This window comes from Grammomys surdaster, unplaced genomic scaffold, assembly GCF_004785775.1.
Source record: "Grammomys surdaster isolate TR1022 unplaced genomic scaffold, NIH_TR_1.0 209, whole genome shotgun sequence".
NCBI lineage: Eukaryota > Metazoa > Chordata > Mammalia > Rodentia > Muridae > Grammomys > Grammomys surdaster.
The window spans coordinates 346,871-363,806 of NW_021604654.1; the positions used below are offsets into that span (position 1 = coordinate 346,871).

At 60.6% G+C, this 16,936-nt stretch overlaps 3 protein-coding genes across 9 annotated transcripts in view; all 3 read right to left on the bottom strand.

Moving 5' to 3' along the window:
- Positions 1-109: 109 nt before the first annotated feature.
- On the bottom strand, positions 110-5,693 carry Tbxa2r (thromboxane A2 receptor). The gene is made up of 3 exons (XM_028771808.1): positions 5,487-5,693; positions 1,645-2,496; positions 110-800 (listed from the first exon to the last, which is right to left on the bottom strand). The coding sequence occupies exons 2-3, from the start codon at positions 2,407-2,409 to the stop codon at positions 552-554; spliced, it is 1,014 nt and encodes a 337-aa protein (XP_028627641.1). The 5' UTR covers positions 2,410-2,496; positions 5,487-5,693; the 3' UTR covers positions 110-551.
- Positions 5,694-7,745: 2,052 nt separating this feature from the next.
- On the bottom strand, positions 7,746-12,637 carry Cactin (cactin, spliceosome C complex subunit). 3 transcript variants are annotated; one of them, XM_028771800.1, is made up of 10 exons: positions 12,456-12,524; positions 11,763-11,906; positions 10,705-11,266; positions 10,449-10,594; positions 10,024-10,186; positions 9,836-9,950; positions 9,417-9,609; positions 8,997-9,110; positions 8,622-8,908; positions 7,746-8,535 (listed from the first exon to the last, which is right to left on the bottom strand). In XM_028771800.1, coding segments are annotated over exons 2-10 (2,073 nt in total). In that variant the 5' UTR covers positions 11,765-11,906; positions 12,456-12,524; the 3' UTR covers positions 7,746-8,044. The 3 variants fall into 3 exon arrangements, with proteins under 3 accessions (XP_028627633.1, XP_028627632.1, XP_028627631.1); XM_028771799.1 differs by lacking the exon at positions 12,456-12,524 and adding an exon at positions 12,051-12,371; XM_028771798.1 differs by lacking the exon at positions 11,763-11,906 and having other exon boundaries at positions 12,456-12,637.
- A 1,198-nt stretch (positions 12,638-13,835) lies between these two features.
- The window catches only part of Pip5k1c (phosphatidylinositol-4-phosphate 5-kinase type 1 gamma), a 32,092-nt gene continuing 28,991 nt past the window's right edge, over positions 13,836-16,936 (bottom strand). For 3 of the 5 annotated variants that reach the window (XM_028771801.1, XM_028771805.1, XM_028771803.1), the window contains one exon: positions 13,836-16,461. In XM_028771801.1, coding sequence (XP_028627634.1) covers positions 16,327-16,461 — 135 coding nt within the window. In that variant the 3' untranslated portion in view covers positions 13,836-16,326. The remainder of the gene's footprint in view (positions 16,462-16,936) is intronic. The other 2 variants (XM_028771802.1, XM_028771804.1) reach the window with 2 other exon arrangements.

The window sequence follows — 16,936 nt, forward strand, 5'->3', positions numbered from 1 at the left end:
GCCTCCAGCCCCCCTTGACTGTGGTTTTCTTGGAGCTGTGGAATAGGGAGGCAAAGGGACAGAGGGATGCCTGGCTGAGCGCCTGCTGTATACCTAATACTCCAGAACCTGGACATTCAACCATTTATTGAGCAGTGTGTTGGACAGCCATGGGGGAAGGAGGCTCAGTAAACACTGGAGAGGTTGGTGACCCCAGACCCAGCTACGGGGACCACAGTGGGTGCTTCTAACACCCAAGGTTGGTGATCCTTGAGCCTGGGGGAATGTGAAGCTCCACATCTCAGACCTGCACATTGGCAAAGTGGGAGACGCTACCAGCACCCCAGGTGTAACCCAAGATTCCTGCAAGGGGTCTCTAACATGTGCCCTGGCCTCCTAGTTGACAGGGGAGGGGGCCAGGGAGGACCTCCCCAGCATCGAGGAGGTATCTTTGCAGTTCACAGGAGTCAGACCCTGCCGTAGTAGCTTAGTCCAGCAAGCACTCAGGCTCCTGGGACAGGGCACAGGTTGATGGCAGTCACCAAGCACCTCGGTTTGAGTGTCACCGTCCTTCAGGGTCCACTGAACATGGCCTGGGCTGGGGGCTGGTGTGAGGACACAGCCTGGAGCTGTGAACGGAATCGTGGATGCAGGCGCCGTAGCACAGACCGGCGGAAGAGGATGTAGACCCAGGGGTCCAGAATCTGATTCCAGGTGGCCACACGCAGGTAGATAAGCAGCTGCTTCTCAGTGGCCCGAGACAGCTGCCCAGAGGGGCTCATGACAGGCGGTGTCTGCAACAAGGTCTGCACGATGAAGACCTGCAGGGGCAGAGGGTTGTGCTGTGTGACCCTGGAGCAGTGGGCGACCTCTCTGAGCTGCTGCCTCTTCTGGGCCTAGAAGGAGTACAGGCTTTGAGCTCAAGTCCTACTTAGACTGAGGTTTAGAAAGTAAACTTGGAGGCAGGAATCTACCCGAAGCCAGTCTCCAACATTCTCCTTTTTATTGATTTTTTTTTTCTTGAGACAGAATCTCACCATGTAGACCAGGCTGGCCTTGAACTCAGAGATCCTCCAGCCTCTGCCTCCTGAGGGCTGGGATTAAAGGCACGTGTCTTCATGCCCGGTTTACATTTTATTTTAGACAGGGTCTAGCCAAGTCGCCCCAGCGGCTTGAGACAGCTCTGAGAGCCTAGACCACACACCTCTCTCCCAGAGGGAAGTCGCCTTTGTGCTGGGGAGCCTGGGTACAGATGGCACGCCGTAAATGTTTGCTGAAGGAACAAGGCAGAAACAGAACAAAGACCTGTGCCCACGTTAAAGTCCTACCAGCTGGGCTCCATGCTCCCAGCAGGACATCTCCACAAGCCTGGGGTCTGTGGTGCAGGAAGAAGCAGTGACACCCAGTTATCCAGCCACTCTGTCTAGAAGCTTTTCCTCAGCATTGTCTAGCAGGTGAACTCTTACTCATTTTTCAAAGCCCTACTCCAGAACACACAACCCCACAAGTTTTTCCTGTTACACCCTGCAGATCTCCAAAGCCCCAAAGATCTGAACCCCAGGACTAAGAGGATCCTCACATAGCCGTGTGTGTGTGTCTGTGCGCGTTTGTGTGTCTGTGTGCGCGCGTGCGCGTGTGTAGAGGGGCTCGAACGTCGGGACTCACCAGCAAGGGCATCCAGCATACCGTGGCCACCACCATGATGCCCACGAGCTGAACCATCATCTCCCGCGGGCGCTGCGTGGCCTCGTGCGTGTGGTAGACGCGGCAGAGCGCGGCCACGCTCACGGTGTTGAGCAGGAGGGACAGTCCCACGGATGCGCTGCCCAGGAGTGCGAACATGAGCCCGAAGGCCACGTCGCCGCGCTGCGCCCCGAGCGTCAGGAAGCACCAGGAGCCGGGGTACTGCACACTGTAGCGGCTGAACCCCAGCAGTGGCAGCAGCCCGAGGGCCCCGGCCGCCACCCACACCAGCCCCACGGTGGCCCACGCGCGGCGCGTCGTGGCCGTGTGTCGTGAGAAGGGCCGTGTGATGCCCGCGAAGCGCTCGGCGGCCATGGCGGCCCCCAGGAGCAGGGGACACAGCCCAAAGAACACCATGGCCGCGCCCATAAAGTGGCACAAGTGGCAGCCGGGGTCAGTGGCTCGCCAGTCCAACAAGGCAGCGTGCTGCGACGCCACGATGGCGCCGGTGACTAGCAGCCCCAGGAAGTCGGTGAGGACGAGGCCGCACAGCAGAGCGAGGAAGGAGGAGCGGGGCCCCGCGCCGGGGCGCGCCCGGGCCAGCACACTCAGCGCCAGCAGGTTGGACCCCAGGCCCAGCGTGGAGAAGGATGCAGCGAACCATGGTGACGCGATGGCACGCCGTTCCTGCAGCGTGATGTTCACCGGGCGGAAGCAGACCCCCAGCGAGGTGCCGTTGGGCCACATGGCTCCTGAGCCTGACGTGGCAAGGGGGTCAGCACCCCATCAGACGCCGGTGGCTGGAACAGTGGGCTGGCGCTGGCTCCGGCGTACCTGGAAGACAAGGTGAGCTGATAAGCAGGACTCGAGCGCCCGTGGAGAACTCCTACAGAGACTTCAATGCCCCAGGAACAAAATATCCTTTCTTTGAGGGAGCCTTTGACTGTCTGACCACTGTTGGTCCCGCGACTGCTTGTGACCCTGTGAAGTGGCCCAGTTGGCCTGGAGCTTTAAGTGGTCCTGCCAAAGCCTCCTGAGGAGCTGGAATGACAGAAACGTGTTCTGACACCCTGCACCCCAGGTTGGAGTTCCAGTCCGTGTACGCACTGCGTGGCCTCAGTTTCCCGATCTATTATAATCTAGCCTGTGAGGTTGTGGGCACACTCGTTCTGGCCAGGGTTTGGTACCTGCCCCGACGCTCCCACTGGACCATTCCTCCTCTTCCCTGACGTCACTTTTATAAGAAATGGACACAGAAGTTCCCGCTCCATTTTGGGAATGAAAAAACAGCCCGATGGCGACATGTCCCCGGGGAGGACTCCAGCAGAGACCGGTGTGGGGCAGGAAGGGGGGGTGTGCAGGGACAAATATCACAGAACCGAGGCTGGATATGGGCTCATCTAAAAGTGATACTATTCAACAATAAAATCCTTTGCAGCACCGGGAAGGCTGAGGCAGGAGGATTGTTTCGAGTTTAAAAAACAGAGAGAGAGAGAGAGAGGGAGGGAGGGAGGGTGGGGGGGGGGGGGGGGGGGGGGGTGGGGGGGGAGAGAGAGAGAGAGAGAGAGAGAGAGAGGGAGAGAGAGGAGGAAGGAAAAGAAAAAAAGAAGGCTCAGGGCCAGGGACCCGAGACAGGCAGCAGCACAGCCCAGCGTTCCTGTGCAGCCCAGGCTGACAATTCACTTCACGCTAACCCTCCATGTCTCAGATTCTTGGTATGAACCATGTTTGGCCTTATTTCTTAGCTTTTAAAAATTTACATCATTCACACATGTGTGGGGGCGTGCAAGGGCACACGTACAGTCCGGTGTGTGTGGAGTGGGTCAGAGGACAATTTGGTGGGTGTTAGCTCTCACCTTTCACCACGGGGTCTTGGGAGATTGAACTCAGATTGTCAGGCTTGGCTGCAGCCACCTCGCCAGCCCTTGCCTTTCTCTTTCTCCCTCCCGCTTAGCTGCAGGGTTCTAACACTTGGTCACCCAGGGTTCAGGGAGCTTCCTCTGTTTTTGTCCCCATATCCCCCACAGAGTGCCTCAGCTTCTTCTCTGGCAAAGACAGCTGATGCTGACAACAATTATTTCTTGCGCCTACATCTGGCACACAGTAGGTATTTAATTTATGCAATACAGAATGATCTATGCAGGTATACGCAGCCTAGTAGGTGCTGCCTCCATGCTCCCCTGAAGAGGCCTTACTCCAAGCCACTGCCTGGCTGGGCCTGTACCATCCAGAGGAGAATCCAGGAGAGAAACTGAGGCTCAGGGATGAGGGCAGGGTGGCGGCTTAGTGGATGGCATCCCTCTGGCTCTGAGGTGCTGTGCACATCTTTGAGTTTCTGTGCTAGGTCCCAGGACTGATGCTCAGTTTCTCAGGGCAGGCTTCATTGGCGGCTGGCCCCTCCTCCGTCCAGCCCCGCCAAGGACACCAGGTCCCTCAAGACTGCTGCGCCTAGGAACAAGCCCACTCCCCAGCTCTTTGGCCCAGGGAAGTTGGAAGGCAGCATCAAGGATGGATGGCAGTTTCCAGTCCCTCCCTTCCTCCTCTGGGCTTCAAGTGATAATAGGCAGCTCAGGCAGCCTAGGCGAGACCCGAGGCAGGCCTGGCAGCTCCCATGCTGGCCAGCAGCCCATGCTGTGTGGTCTTGGGAGACTTACTTGGGGTGTCTCTGCACCCCATCAGGTTCCACAGCCTTGGAGCAGGGAACTTTGGGCCCGAGGATTTCAAGGCTCAGGAATTCTGTCTGTCCTCATGCAGACTGACTGTGTAGCCCAGGCTGGCCTGGAACTCACTGAGCTCCGTCTGCCCCCAGCTTCTGCTGGGGGACAGGCGCAGACCACCACACCCTGGCTTTGAACAGCAGGGAGCTGGAGGGTTCTGGAAGCTTCCCTGTCCTGAGTCACTGGGATGTGGGGTGGTCCTGAGCCATGTCCCCACTGTTGGGGGTGATAGGCAGTGGTGTTGTCTGGGATGGGGCCTCATCCTTGTAAATGTGTGCCCTGAGACACTGGTCCCCATTCCTTGAGGCCCAGGCTGGGTGGCTGCGTTCCAGCCTGGGTGGAATGCGGTGTGTGGCTGGGCTCTGCGGACCAGGCCCCTCCTCCTCCTCCCGGCTCATCCATCTCCAACAAGCCTCCCCACCAGGCCTGAGAGCGGCCTGGGCTCCCCACACCTCTGCCACCCATGACCTCCGTCACCCATGACTTCCCTACACAGCCTCAGTTTCCCCCGTGTAATAAATTTGCCCCCCCTCTTGTGGCTTTCTCCTTATGGGCTCCTGAGGCTGAGCCTTGTCCTGAGCTGTGCCCAGCAGACTGCTCTGCCAACACCCCAAACACTCAGTGTGTGTGTCCCACAACCCCACAGGCTCTCAGGTTCACCACACACGGTTCCTCCCACTGCCTGCTTCCTGTTTGTGCGCAGCTCCAGCGTGCAGGTGTTATCCTGTGGCGGTGGGCTGGGAGGGGCCACCTAGGCCTGCTCCCTGGTGTGTTGGATGGACGTCCCCTCTGCATAGGACAGACACATGCCATGGAGGAGGCGCAGTCTCTGAGCTGAGCCTGTGTACCAGGCCACACCCCGCATCCCATCCCCATCTTCATCGCTGCCAGGGCATCTTTGCTGGCCTTGCCCAGACACAGAAAACCAGTGTACCCATGTGCCACCAGGGAACTGCACTTGTCCTGGCTAGACCACCTGAGTAAAGGTCACACCCCAGGATCCCCTTCAGGGAACTTGGGTTCCGGACGCAATCATCACACCCCCAATGAACAGGCCACAGCAGAGTGGTTAGTGGATCTGGGCTCCCCAGGCATGAAGAGGCTTACCTGGGCACAGTGGTGTAAAGTCACATTACGGAGGCGGGGGACTCATCTGTGCTATCTGTCCCCAGGTGTCTGTGGTGTTCCAGGCCAGGCGGAGAGCAGGGAGGGGAGTTGGCTGAGGAAAGGCCCCAGCAGGAGCCCTGGGGACCCTGAGGAGCCCAGGGCCGGAGGGCTGTGACTGCGGTTGTTTCCCGTCCCGCCCTGTCTTCATCTGCCTTTCTGCCAGTCTCGCCAGCCCCACCCCCTGTGCTGGCCTCGCCCCTCAGCCGGGTGCCTTGCAAGGGTGGGAACCAGGCAGGGCACAGGGTGACAGAGAAGAGACATCCGTTGACAACCCCCAAGTGGGAAGAGCTGAGAGGCCAGACAGGGCTGGTCCTGGCCCGGCAGTGACTGACCCGCACCGTGGCTGTCCCTGCGCCTCCCAGGGGTCTTGGCCTCCCAGGGGTCTTGGGATCGCAAGGCCGGCTCCAGCCCGACTGCAGGGGCCAAAGGAGGGCTGCGGTGGGGGAGGGGTAGACCAGGCTGTCCCCTGGAGACGGAGTCTTGGGGAACCCTCCCCTGCAGACCCACTGCCGGAAGCCCTGACAGTTGCCTGGGATGCCTGGGCCAGGCAGGGGGTGTTAGTCCTGTGCCTTGTGTGGCTTGAGGCGGGGACAGACCTAGGTAGAGGAGGTAACCTTGGGCCTCTTTGTCCCTGACAGGTACTGGTGGGGACTGAGATGCCTGGCCTGGCTGTGACCCTAACCTCCCAGTTCCAGCGTCTGCCCAGGGTCAGCCAGACTCCTGTCAGCAACAGGAAGGCCCTTGCCTGCTGCACCACCCCCACCCTTCCTGTCTCCCACTCCTGAGGGCCCTTCCCACCCTTCCCACCCTCCAGTCCTGAGCCCTGACCTGCTTCTTCCCTGGTGAGGACTCTGTAGTGTTTCCAAGCTGGGCCTGCCCTGACTATCCATCCCATAAGCTAGGGACAGAAATGGACACAGACCACCCCAGGTCTCTGTGCTCTGGGCCGCTGAGGCAAGCGTCCTTACTTTCTCAACATCTGGCTAAGAATCAATGCTGTGGGGCAAGGGTATAAAGATTGGGGTTTTATGGGATGAATAGGTGTTCTGGCCTGGGATAAAAGGTGCTGGCAGGTGTGTTTGGTGGTGAGGACATGGGGCTGGCTCTGATGCAGATGGGCTGGGAGCAGAGAGGCTGTTGTACATTCTTCCTTTGTCCCTTGGACTGAGATTAGGGCACATTTGGTCCAGAGACTCAGGCAATGGCCGAAGGACATTCAACTTTGCTGTGTGGAGGTGACACGGAGGCAGAAGTGTGACAGAGCCCACGCTCGACCATCAGGTGTGGCCTGGGGCTGCAGTTCCTGGCCATGGCTCCCAGCCACACTGTCAGGGAGGAATGTGGCTCGAGGCTGCTGGGGTGGGAGCTGAGGTTCAGGACCTACCCCCTGTGGCTGTGGCTTCCGCGGAGGCTGGGGGCCAGGCCGTAGAGCCTATTCTTAGCCAAGGACACAGCCATCGGAAGGAAAAGGCTGAGTGGGAGCTGGGGGCAGCTTCCGGGACACCAGCGTCCATGTGTGCACAGGGAGAGGTCGGAGCATGGGGTCGGCATTCCTGCCCGGCGCCCCAGTGCCCTGGGCTGGCTGGCCGCCCTTCCACAAGGCAGGGCCTGTGAGGTACCCTAACCTCCATGCTCCTTCCCCAGCTCTGCCTCTCTGCAGGCCGGGACCCTGCACACAGGGGAAGCCAGCAGGCAGGAGACTTCACAGTGTACTGGGGAAGAGGATGGACCCCTTGTAGCCCAGGCAGAGAAACTGAGGCCCAACATGCCACTATGTGCTGTGTCTCCTAAGCTCGATGTCCTGGCTCTGCCCTGGTGGGACCTCTGGGGCTGAGTGAGTGTTCACAGCAGAGGCCGTTAGTCACTGGCTCCCTGGGCAACAGGGCTGCTTTGGGGCTGCAGTAGTCTCACTTGGACGGGTGTGTGTCTTGCTGCATTCTCAGGCCGAGGCAGAGGCCACGGAATTAGGGGCTGGGGATGACATGACCTTGCCAATGGGTGACACCTGGTGGCGGATCTGGGCTGCCAAACAGTGTCCTTGGCCTCCACTGGGAACAAACTAGGACCTACCCCAGTGGTGACAGCCACGTCTCCCCAGATAGTAGTGGCCTCGGGGTCGGGTGGGGCAGAGGAGACCCCGAGCCCTGAGCCTCCCTCAGCCACTTGGGTGTGCTATCTGCACTGTGACTCTGATCAGAAGCCGTTTTAGAATAAACTTTCTATTAAATGTATCAAAACTACATGGGGTTCCACGGTTGAACAAGTCCATGGAAACAAGACGTTCCTGTCGCCTCAAACAGTCTCTCCAAGAACAGTTAAAAATCCTTTCACGACAGGCAGGGACCTGCCAGAGGGGCTGCGGCCAGCACAGTGCTGGCGGCTGAAGCCCAGAGGTGGCCCACGGATCCCCAAGGCTCCTGAGGAGGCCTCCTGGTCCTCTCGGCCTTCCCACCCAGGAGCTGGGCAGGCCAGGCTGGCAGGGCGGCAGCCCACCGGCGTCACCGGCGGTAGCGGTAGCGCTTGAAGTGGAACCAGAGCTGGAAGATTCCGTTGGCGAACTGGCAGCGGAAGCCGTGGCGGTGCGAGTACTCCCACTCGCGGCTGACGATCTTGAAGGCGATGTCCTCGTAGGGCGGGCCCGCATGGAAGCGCAGGATGGCGAAGTCCCGGTTGTCCGCACAGGCCTCCAGGAAGTACTCGGGCGTGGCACGCTTGCGGATGAGGTCCGGGTAGAAGATGTTGAATTTGTAGCCCTGCACGATCTTGGGCGGCGGGTTGTCGAAGTCGTAGTGCGTCTGGTTGTACTTGTTCCACTCGAAGCCCGTGTGCACGCGGTTGAAGAAGCGCGGCTTGCGCGGCCGGTACTTGTCGGCCCACAGGTAGGCGCGGCCGCCCAGCGGCATCTCCACGCTGAACTGCGCCTCGTCCTGCCCCATGCCCTCCCTCGCACGCCGGAAGAAGATGTCCTCCGCGCTCTCGCTCGCATCACCTGTGAGGGCAGAGGGCTCAGCCGAGCGCCCGCACTCCTCCCGGTCCCGCCCCGCCCCCGGACCCCCAGTCTGGGCTAGCCCCTACCTGTAGCCTGAAGCTGCTGGCGAGACAGCTGCAGGCGCTGCAGGTCCTCGTGCGGGTCCAGCACATGCGCGTCCAGAGGCAGCTCGTGTGCCGTGAGCAGGCGCGGGCTGTAGCGGCCGGCATCATAGTCCGCCAGGCTCTGCTGGATCAGGTCCTCCTCCATCAGGACCGCCTCGCCATCGGCCTCCCCCTCTCCCTCCCCTGGTGCTGTGGTCTCTTCGGGTTCCACCGGTTCCACGGGTTCCACGGAAGTCCCGGGGCTAGGGGGCCGCTCCTCAGGTTCGGGGCTGCACGAGACGGTGAAAGGAGGGGTGAGGCCCGTCCTGCTGGGGGTGCTCCAGCTCGTCCCTACAGGGTCCCCCACCCACCCGTCACCTCTCTGTGGGCTCCGACTTAAGGATGGGGAACAGCGGCTCGCTCTCCACGCCCTGCTCCTGCTTCAGTTTGAACAGCTTCTGTCTAAGAACATCCTGGTGCCGCTCACGGAGCCTGGGGGAGGGAGGGGGACATCCACACAGCGTGGGTGAGGGACGACGTCCGGAGGAACCGAGGCAACCCAGCAGCTGTCATGTTTACACCATGCTGCCAAACACGCATGGAATCTGTATACAACTCTCTTGCCAGACTGGGAGGGGACAGAGGGAAGAGATGTGGACGGGTAGAGAGGGGAGTGCTGCCTGGGAGGCAGCAGGACAGGCAGCCCGGTGTCGAGAGGACAGTCACTAGAGAAATACTGGCCAGGTGGTCATGAAGGCCGAGGAGGGACCCAGGTGCGAGGCCCTGTGACAGCCTCACCTGGCCCTGGCCATGTGAGCGCGCAGCTGCTGCAGCAGGCTCTCCCAGTAGCCCATGTCGAGGTTGGGGCCACCGGCACGGATCTTGCCCTCGATGCCCTGGAAGATGACCTGCAGCTGGTTGTAGGTCTTCCCCTTGAACACCGACTGCACATCGGAGCTGACCGAGGCGTTGACACCCTCGCGGCGCTCACCTGTAAGACAGGTTGCTGAGCATGGACCGAGGTTCCCGGCTGTCCCACCCTGGAGCTCAGACAAGGATGGCTGGCTGCCTGGTGGAGGGTGGCTGGGCAGCGCCCCCACGCAGACCCTGCGAGCCCCGGGAGAAGGCTGAGGCTCCCGAGGAGACACACTCAGCTGCTGCTGTGCCCAAGGCCTCCGAGGCGCCACCCCCGTGATGCTCATGCCCGCGCTGCTCACCAGGGCCCTTGCCCGAGGCCTCCAGCTTGCGCAGCTTGGCGATCTCATCCTCTGTGATGGTTGTCATGTCGCGCCAGAAGTCCACGTTCTTGCCCTGCTCCAGCTCCATGTAGACCTGTGGGCAGGGGCACGTGAACCAGCGGCGGGGACTGAAGGAGGGCCCAGGGAGGGGCGGAGGAAAGCAGTACCTGGATGTCCTCTAGCAGGTCCTCCATGTCCGCCACCGTGAGGCCGTTAAGGAAGGTGTAGGGCTCATGCATCTCTACCGCCAGGTCATCGTCCTCTGCGCTGATGTACTTGGCCAGCAGGTCGATGGGCTTGGCCCGCCCATCACGGATGCGGATCTTGGAGCTGTGGGAGGAACGGGGTGGCAGGGTCAGGGCCAGAGGCTCGCTGGGATCGCTGACACCAGGACTTGCCCACGGGCCTGGAAAGCGCTGACCCTTGGCTCCAGCCAGCCAGGTTCAGACTGACGGGGGTGTCCGACAGCCCTGCGCCTGGACAATGAACCCCACATCCCGTCACTGTCTTAACAGGACTGCCCGTGGATCTGCCTCCTGAGTCCACGGGCCACGACTGGCCCTGGCCAGGGGAAGGCCGGGGAGGAGCGCACCGAAGCTTGGCCTGCCGCAAGTGGAAGCTGTCCTCCTGCTCCTCCCAGGTCTTAAAGTGCTCTGCCTCCTTCTCCCGCTGCAGCAGCTCCAGCTCCTGCTCGCGCATGGCTTTCTCCCGTTCCCGCTCTAGCCGCAGCTGTTTTACCTGGGCAGCAACACAGGAGCCGGATGGTGAGGCGCGTGCCCGGCAGCTCTGCCTCCGGAGGAGGACGAGCATGTGAAGGGCCCGTGCAGCCGCGCCCTCGGCCGGCCTACCTTCTGCAGCTCCAGCCGGTTGTCCTCCTGGATCCGCTTGTTTCGCTCCTTCAGCTCCTTCTCCTCCAGGTGGCTGATGCCCTTCTTCTCCAGGGCCTTGTTCCAGATGAAGGTGCCCAGCAGGTTGTTGTCCCCGAAGGGGTTGTCGGTGTTGGTGTAGCCCATGTACTCCTCGCCCCAGCCCATCTTCTCCCGCTTCTTGCGCTCCTTCGCTTCCTTCTTGGCCAGTCGCCGAGCACGCTTCTCCTCGGGCGTCTCGAAGGCCTTGAGCAGCTCCTCCTGCTGCTTCCGCTCCTCACGAAGCCGCAGCCGCTCCTGCAGGCTCTGCTGCTGGCTCACAGCCAGGGCAGCTGCTCCAGGACTCCGGGAGCGTCTCGGGGAGTCCGAGCTGGATGCTGGTGACCCCGGGGACCACGAGCGCCTGTGACCCTTCCGGGCCCGGGAGCCCTGTGCCCGCTCCTCACCCGAGTCAGAGTGTGAGGACTGGTCCTGTGAGTGCCATCGGGGCGGTCGAAGGCTCCGCCTACTAGACTTCTGCCGCCGGTCTCCTTCCGAATCTGACCTGTGTGGAGGACACACCAAGACCTCTCAGTGCTGGCTGCTGCTGGGGAACCATCCTAGGTGCTGGGGCCACAACCAAGACCAACACCAGAGCACTTGCCTTTGCAGCCTCACCAACCTGTAAATCACATAGGTTCCCACACAAACTAGGCTGCCCTTCATAGTAGGGCTACACAAGTCCCAGGGCCATAACAGACAATATGGCAAGGGAACTAAAGGCTGGAAGTGAGGGGGTGGTTCTTATGTGGGTTTTCAAGATAGGGATTCTCTGTGTAGCCCTGGCTGTCCTGGAACTCAGAGACCTTCTGCCTCTGCTTTCTGAGTGCTTGTTTATGATCTCTACGGGGATGGAGGGACGGCTCGATGGTTAGAGCACTGACTGCTCTTTCATCGGTCTTGAGTTCAATTCCCAGCAACCACACAGTGGCTCACAACCATCTGTAATGGGATCCGATACCCTCTTCTGGTGTGTCTGAAGACAGCGACAATGTACTCACATACACGAGATAGGTAAATCTTTAAAAAAATCCCACGATCTCTATGATGCTCTGTCAGGTGGGAACTCTATAGTCAGGCTGGCTCTTGTCTGTTTCCTAAGTGCTGGGGTTCTGGTGTGTACGGTGCCCTCAAGCCCTGCTGAGCTGTCAGGTAAAAGAGATGAGAAATGACAGACGACGACGAGAGGCCCAACAGAGGGATTCTCTGACAGCCCAGGAACCATGAAAGAGGAAAAAGCACCACCAGGTAGTATTTTGAGGTCACGAGTTTGAATCCCCAGTACCCACAGAAAACGACAGATGATGCTATTTGAGCTTGTATCCCAGTGTTTTATGAACGGTGTCTTGATTAGACTTTGGTCAACTTGTTACAAGTACAGCGACCTGAGAAGAATGAACGTCAACTGAGCAGAATTAACTATGAAGAAATGCAAAAACCCTTAACTATGAGGCAACAGCCTTTGACGTATATCTGTAACCCCGAGCACTCCAGAGGCCAGCCTGAGCTACACATTGAGTTTCTGCCAGCCTAGGACAAGACAGTGGCTATGAACAGATGGGTGGCGAGTGTGGCCACTCAGTCCCCTGCGCTCATGCCCCGGGGTCCCCAGGAGTCTCCGTTGCCCCGGCGCAGCCCGGCAGACTCGCACTCGGCTCACGCCCCGCCTGCCCCTCAGCTCCCAGGCCGGTCACCTGCGCCCTCGGCTACGCCGCTTGCGTTCCCGCCGCCGCTCGTGTTCCCGTCGCCTTCGGCTGCTCCGCCCATGGCTCCGGCTCCGGCTGCGGCTCCGACTCCGCTGCTTCCGACCCCTGCGACCCGCAGACCGTGAGCGCGAGCGAGAGTCCCGACCCATTTGGCGGCCCGCGCCGCGCATGCGCCTGCGTAAACAACCAGGAAGCTTGGCGCCGGGGGCTTTCTTTTGCTGCGGCGCGCTCAGGACTGCCCAAACTGCGCCTGATCCCAGGGAGTAACTTACTCCCTTTACCCCGGACTCCAGGGACGACATAACCCGAGATTTCTCCGGAGTTCTCAAACTTGTCACGCATGGTGAATTTCTAACGGGACGCCGTTAGAACCAGCGGACTGATGCTCCATTCAGGCAGTGAGAGAGACTGACTTAGGCGGGTCCTCGCACCGTAGGGGGCCTGCGAGCGGAGCGCTTAGGGAGGCGGAACTAGGAGGCGGTTGTCACAGTGCGGAAGAGGCGCGTAGTGGGCGGGGTCAAGAACATCGGGGCTTGCGTGAGGCGGGGCCTGGGGAGGCGGGACCTAGCGGAGGAGATTACAGGAAAAAAGTGGAGCTGTGTTGGGCGGGGCTTATGGAGATCGACAGTTATAGAACCGGAGACCGGACCAGGGACCTGAGCGGGGCGGGGCCTAGTTACGGGAATGGCAGTTACGGGAGCCGGTGTGGGCGGGGTCTAGTAAGCTAGATTTGACAGGCGGAGGACAGGACCTGAGCGGGCGGACTCGGGGCTGAGGTAAGATTGACATGTGTAACCACGAACTGTGAATAGATACGGGCAGGACGCGTAGTCGAGCGTTTCGGACTGAGGAGTGGGAGGAAGCGGAGCCGCGGCGGGTGGGCGGGGCCGTGGAGGCCAGAGCGACTCATTGGACCTGAGGGCGGGGCCGATGAACCCAGAGACCGCGCCGGGGGTCTTGCTGGGCCCCGAATGGGGCATCAAAGGGGCGTGGCCAGAGTGGGCGGCGCTTACACGTGCGGGGCCGCGAGTTCTAAAAACTGAAACTTGAGCCCCAAAGGCCGGGAGGCCTCGGAGTCCTGGGGTAGCCCGGTAGCAACCAGTCCGCGCTAATAAAACCCAGGACGGGAACGGACCGGCTCTGGCTGACTCCGGACGTGCCGAGTACTCCGCGGCCAGCTTGTGACACTGCGCTCAACTTGTGGATCATCTCTGGGTAGGGAAGCTCACACTTGGAGAGAGGACGTCATCTGCGATTCTGGAACTGTCCTGTGGGGTCCGGGGAGGGTTTAGAACGGGGGCGACAAGACACATGCCTCGCCTCCACCTGCTCTCCCCTCACTCACGCAGAAGTCACCGGGGACGCGTGTTTCTTATTAGAGATTTATTACAGATCAAAAAGAGGGGCTGTGACCTGTGGGGCGGGAACCTGGGCTGCATACGTGTGCCGGCTGCGCTGGAGGGACAGGCCCCTCTGGCTAGCGCCAAGGGGACACTGTACTTGGATTGTCAAACACCAGACCACATGGGCTGAGGACCCTGGATCCCTGTCCTAAAGGTAAGACACACGAGGTTTGCAGTTTACAGGATGAATTCAACAGTAAAAACAGGGCTGGGGGAGGATGTGCGATGCGCTTATTAACCACCCGAGAGAGGGGAGCTAGGGGTGCGAGACAAGGGGCTGCGGAGACAGTACCGTGCCAAGGGACCCCACGGGGAGGGCATATTGCACTATGTTGTGTGGGGCTGGACAGGGGACTTGCTGGGATGGCTTGAGAACAGAGGCGGGCTTGGGGGGCACCTCTTCAGCCTTGGAGGCGGCCCCAGGCCTTACAGTACAGTTCGCACGCCGTCCACGGTGGGGCGATAGCGGCTGTTGGGGAGAACAGGATGGGGGACAAGATGGGAGTCACAAAGGTATTTACAGATTCTCTTTTGAGAGGGTCTCGTGTAGCCCGAGCTGGCCTCTAACTGGTTGTAGCCAAGGATGGCCTTGCACCTCTGCTCTTTCTGCCTCCCACGTGAGGGATGGCAGCTGTGTGCCACCCCATCTGGTTTCTGTGGTGCTGGAATGGAACTCAGGGCTTTTGCAGCTGGATGAGCTCTGCCCACTGAGTGGGAGGGCCAGCCCTGTGATTTTTTCTTTTGGCCTCTTTTTCACTCTGTAGCTCAGGCTAGCCTGGAACTTGCCACAAGCCTCCTGCCTTGACTTTCTGGGATGACAGGTGCGACATTATGCCTGCAGTGTCTGTGCAAGGCCCAATGCTGCCTTTGCAGCCCCTGAATTAACTCACACAGCAGTTCACTGTGCATTCCACAACAGGAAGGGGACTGACGTGAGGTCCAGGGCCAGGCATCTGTCCGTCTCTCCTACTGTTGCCTCCCCATCCCCCAGCATGGGTCCTCTCCCTGGCCATGCCTTTTCTGGCCATGACAGGGGTGTCATGCCCCTCACTGCCTCCACAGGCTGCCTGCAGTCCCTGGAAGCCAGCCAGGTCCTGACCTCTGTCCCTGAAGGTGCAATCCAAGCAGCCCATGCGGCTGACCCCAAAGCCGCGCTGGAGTTTTCAGACTGGTCCAGCCTGACCCCTCCACAGCACACTGTGGGTGGAGCGTCCACAAAGCAGGGTCATGACACCACTGCACTGTACCCAGAGGAGTAGACCGCTGGCCACAACTCCCCTGGTGTTCGGTGGACATACTTGGCTTTGCTGAGGTGATGTCACTTTCTCCCTTATTTTCTTCAGCCGGGGTCTCAGGACCCAGCTCTCTGCAGCCAGAAGCCTGGCTGTGCCCTTCTTGGGGCAGAGGTTTCCCTGGGAGTCAAGGGGACCCACAGCACCAGCTCAGGGCTTCATAGGGATGAGACACAGACAGTATGGACCCTCCCAGTCAGCATCAGGAGATTGTAGCCACAAGACATTCATGCTTGAGGATGTCCTTGCAGTGGCAGTAAACAGATGCAGAAAGACCACAGGGCATGACTAGTCCTGGTTTGCGCGGGTCCCAAACCTGAGGTGACGGAGGGGCTCTGTTGAGGCGACCCAACACAGGAGCATAGACCTGGGATGGCCACCGGGGGTGGGGGTGGGGCCTGTCTCCTCTGCAGGCCGTAACAAGAGTCCTGGAGTGTGTGGGCTTTACTGGAGCTACCTGGCCACTGTCCCCAGAACACTGAGACATGAAGAGCCTGGTGCACTAAGGCTGTGGCTGCAGCATCTTCCTGGGTTTTGTGTGTCTTTTTCCTAGTAAATCACTCCTGTGCTCCCTCTCCGTCCAAAAGAAAAAAAAAAAGACCCAAAATAAATACAGGATGGGTACTCCAAATGTCGCCGCCCCAACAGGCACAGGAAGCAGCGATGGCGGCCTGAGCTATCCTGGGGCTGGGCCTGGCCTGTGGCGTCCGTCAGTGGGGAGGGAGAGGACAAGGTCGGGCCAGGGCCATCGGGGTGATGTCTCTGAGCTTTGAGCCCCTGTGGGGGGCAGCGCCTCCAGGAAGTGGCTGGGGTGGCAGAAGGACGCTGGGCTCCAGATTGGGGACTGCATAGAAGTTACTGCAAAGACCAGAGAGGGGCAGGTGAGGGAGGGCAGGACCCAGGCCCCCACTAAGCTTCCTGGTGCAGCCTCGAAGCTACAGTGTGGGTGGCCCCGAGACCAAGCCCGGTTTTCCTGGGTCACAGGGTTGGTACACCTAGAGATCCCTGTGCCTAGAGCAGCGGGGAGGGAGGGGGGAAGGAGGGGCAGAGGGGGAGGAGTCGGGGGAAGGGACGAGGAGTTGGAGCAAGAGGAGCCTCAGAGTTGGCTCAAAGGGAGAGGAGGCGCCGGAGGAAGGGGAGGAACTAGAAGAGGAGGGCAGGGAGTCACCAGGGGAGGGGAGGAGCTCCGGCCTTGTCCTCCCACCCTGCCTGGGGACTTACTGTGTCGCTCTCGCCGTCGGAGGCGGGCCGCGCGCTATAGTGAAGCGGGGAGTACACCCAGCTCCTCTCGTCGGTGGGCTGCGCAGCGCGTGCAGGAGGGGTGCAGAAGAGCAGGGGGCGAGGAGCAGACAGGCAGAAGGAAGAGACAGAAAGTAAAAGAGGGGGATCCCAACCCTGGGGAGCAGCCGCAACCCCGGCTCCCTCTGTGAGGGCCACCTGCCCTCAACCCTTGGCCCTGGGGAGGCGGCGGCGGCAGCGGGAGCAGCGAAGCAGGGTGCAGGAGGGCCGGCAGGGCGGGCCGGGGTTCTCCTCCCCTCCTCCCCCCACGTGCCCCGTCTGTCCCACTACACTGGTCCCCACCTGCCCAGCCTGTAGTGGAGCGGGAAGGGGGGGCTTCCTGTTCTGACCAGTGCCCTGGGCTTACCCTACCCTCGACAGCCCCAACAGCCTGCTGCAGAGAACAGGCTGAGTGCGCGCGGGGGACAGAACAGCGCAGTTTCGGCCGCCGAGAACTGTGGGTGCAGGGACATAGCTCCTGCATGAGTTCCATCCA

Coding starts and splice junctions, on each gene's coding strand:
- Cactin (XM_028771798.1), bottom strand. CDS start 12,637: ATGCGCGGCGCGGGCCGCCAAATGGGTCGGGACTCTCGCTCGCGCTCA. Junction 11,267..12,455: donor CGGCGTAGCCGAGGGCGCAG/GTGACCGGCCTG, acceptor TCCTCCACACAG/GTCAGATTCGGAAGGAGACC. Junction 9,951..10,023: donor ACCTGCTAGAGGACATCCAG/GTACTGCTTTCC, acceptor CCCTGCCCACAG/GTCTACATGGAGCTGGAGCA.
- Tbxa2r (XM_028771808.1), bottom strand. CDS start 2,409: ATGTGGCCCAACGGCACCTCGCTGGGGGTCTGCTTCCGCCCGGTGAAC. Junction 801..1,644: donor TATGCTGGATGCCCTTGCTG/GTGAGTCCCGAC, acceptor CTGCCCCTGCAG/GTCTTCATCGTGCAGACCTT.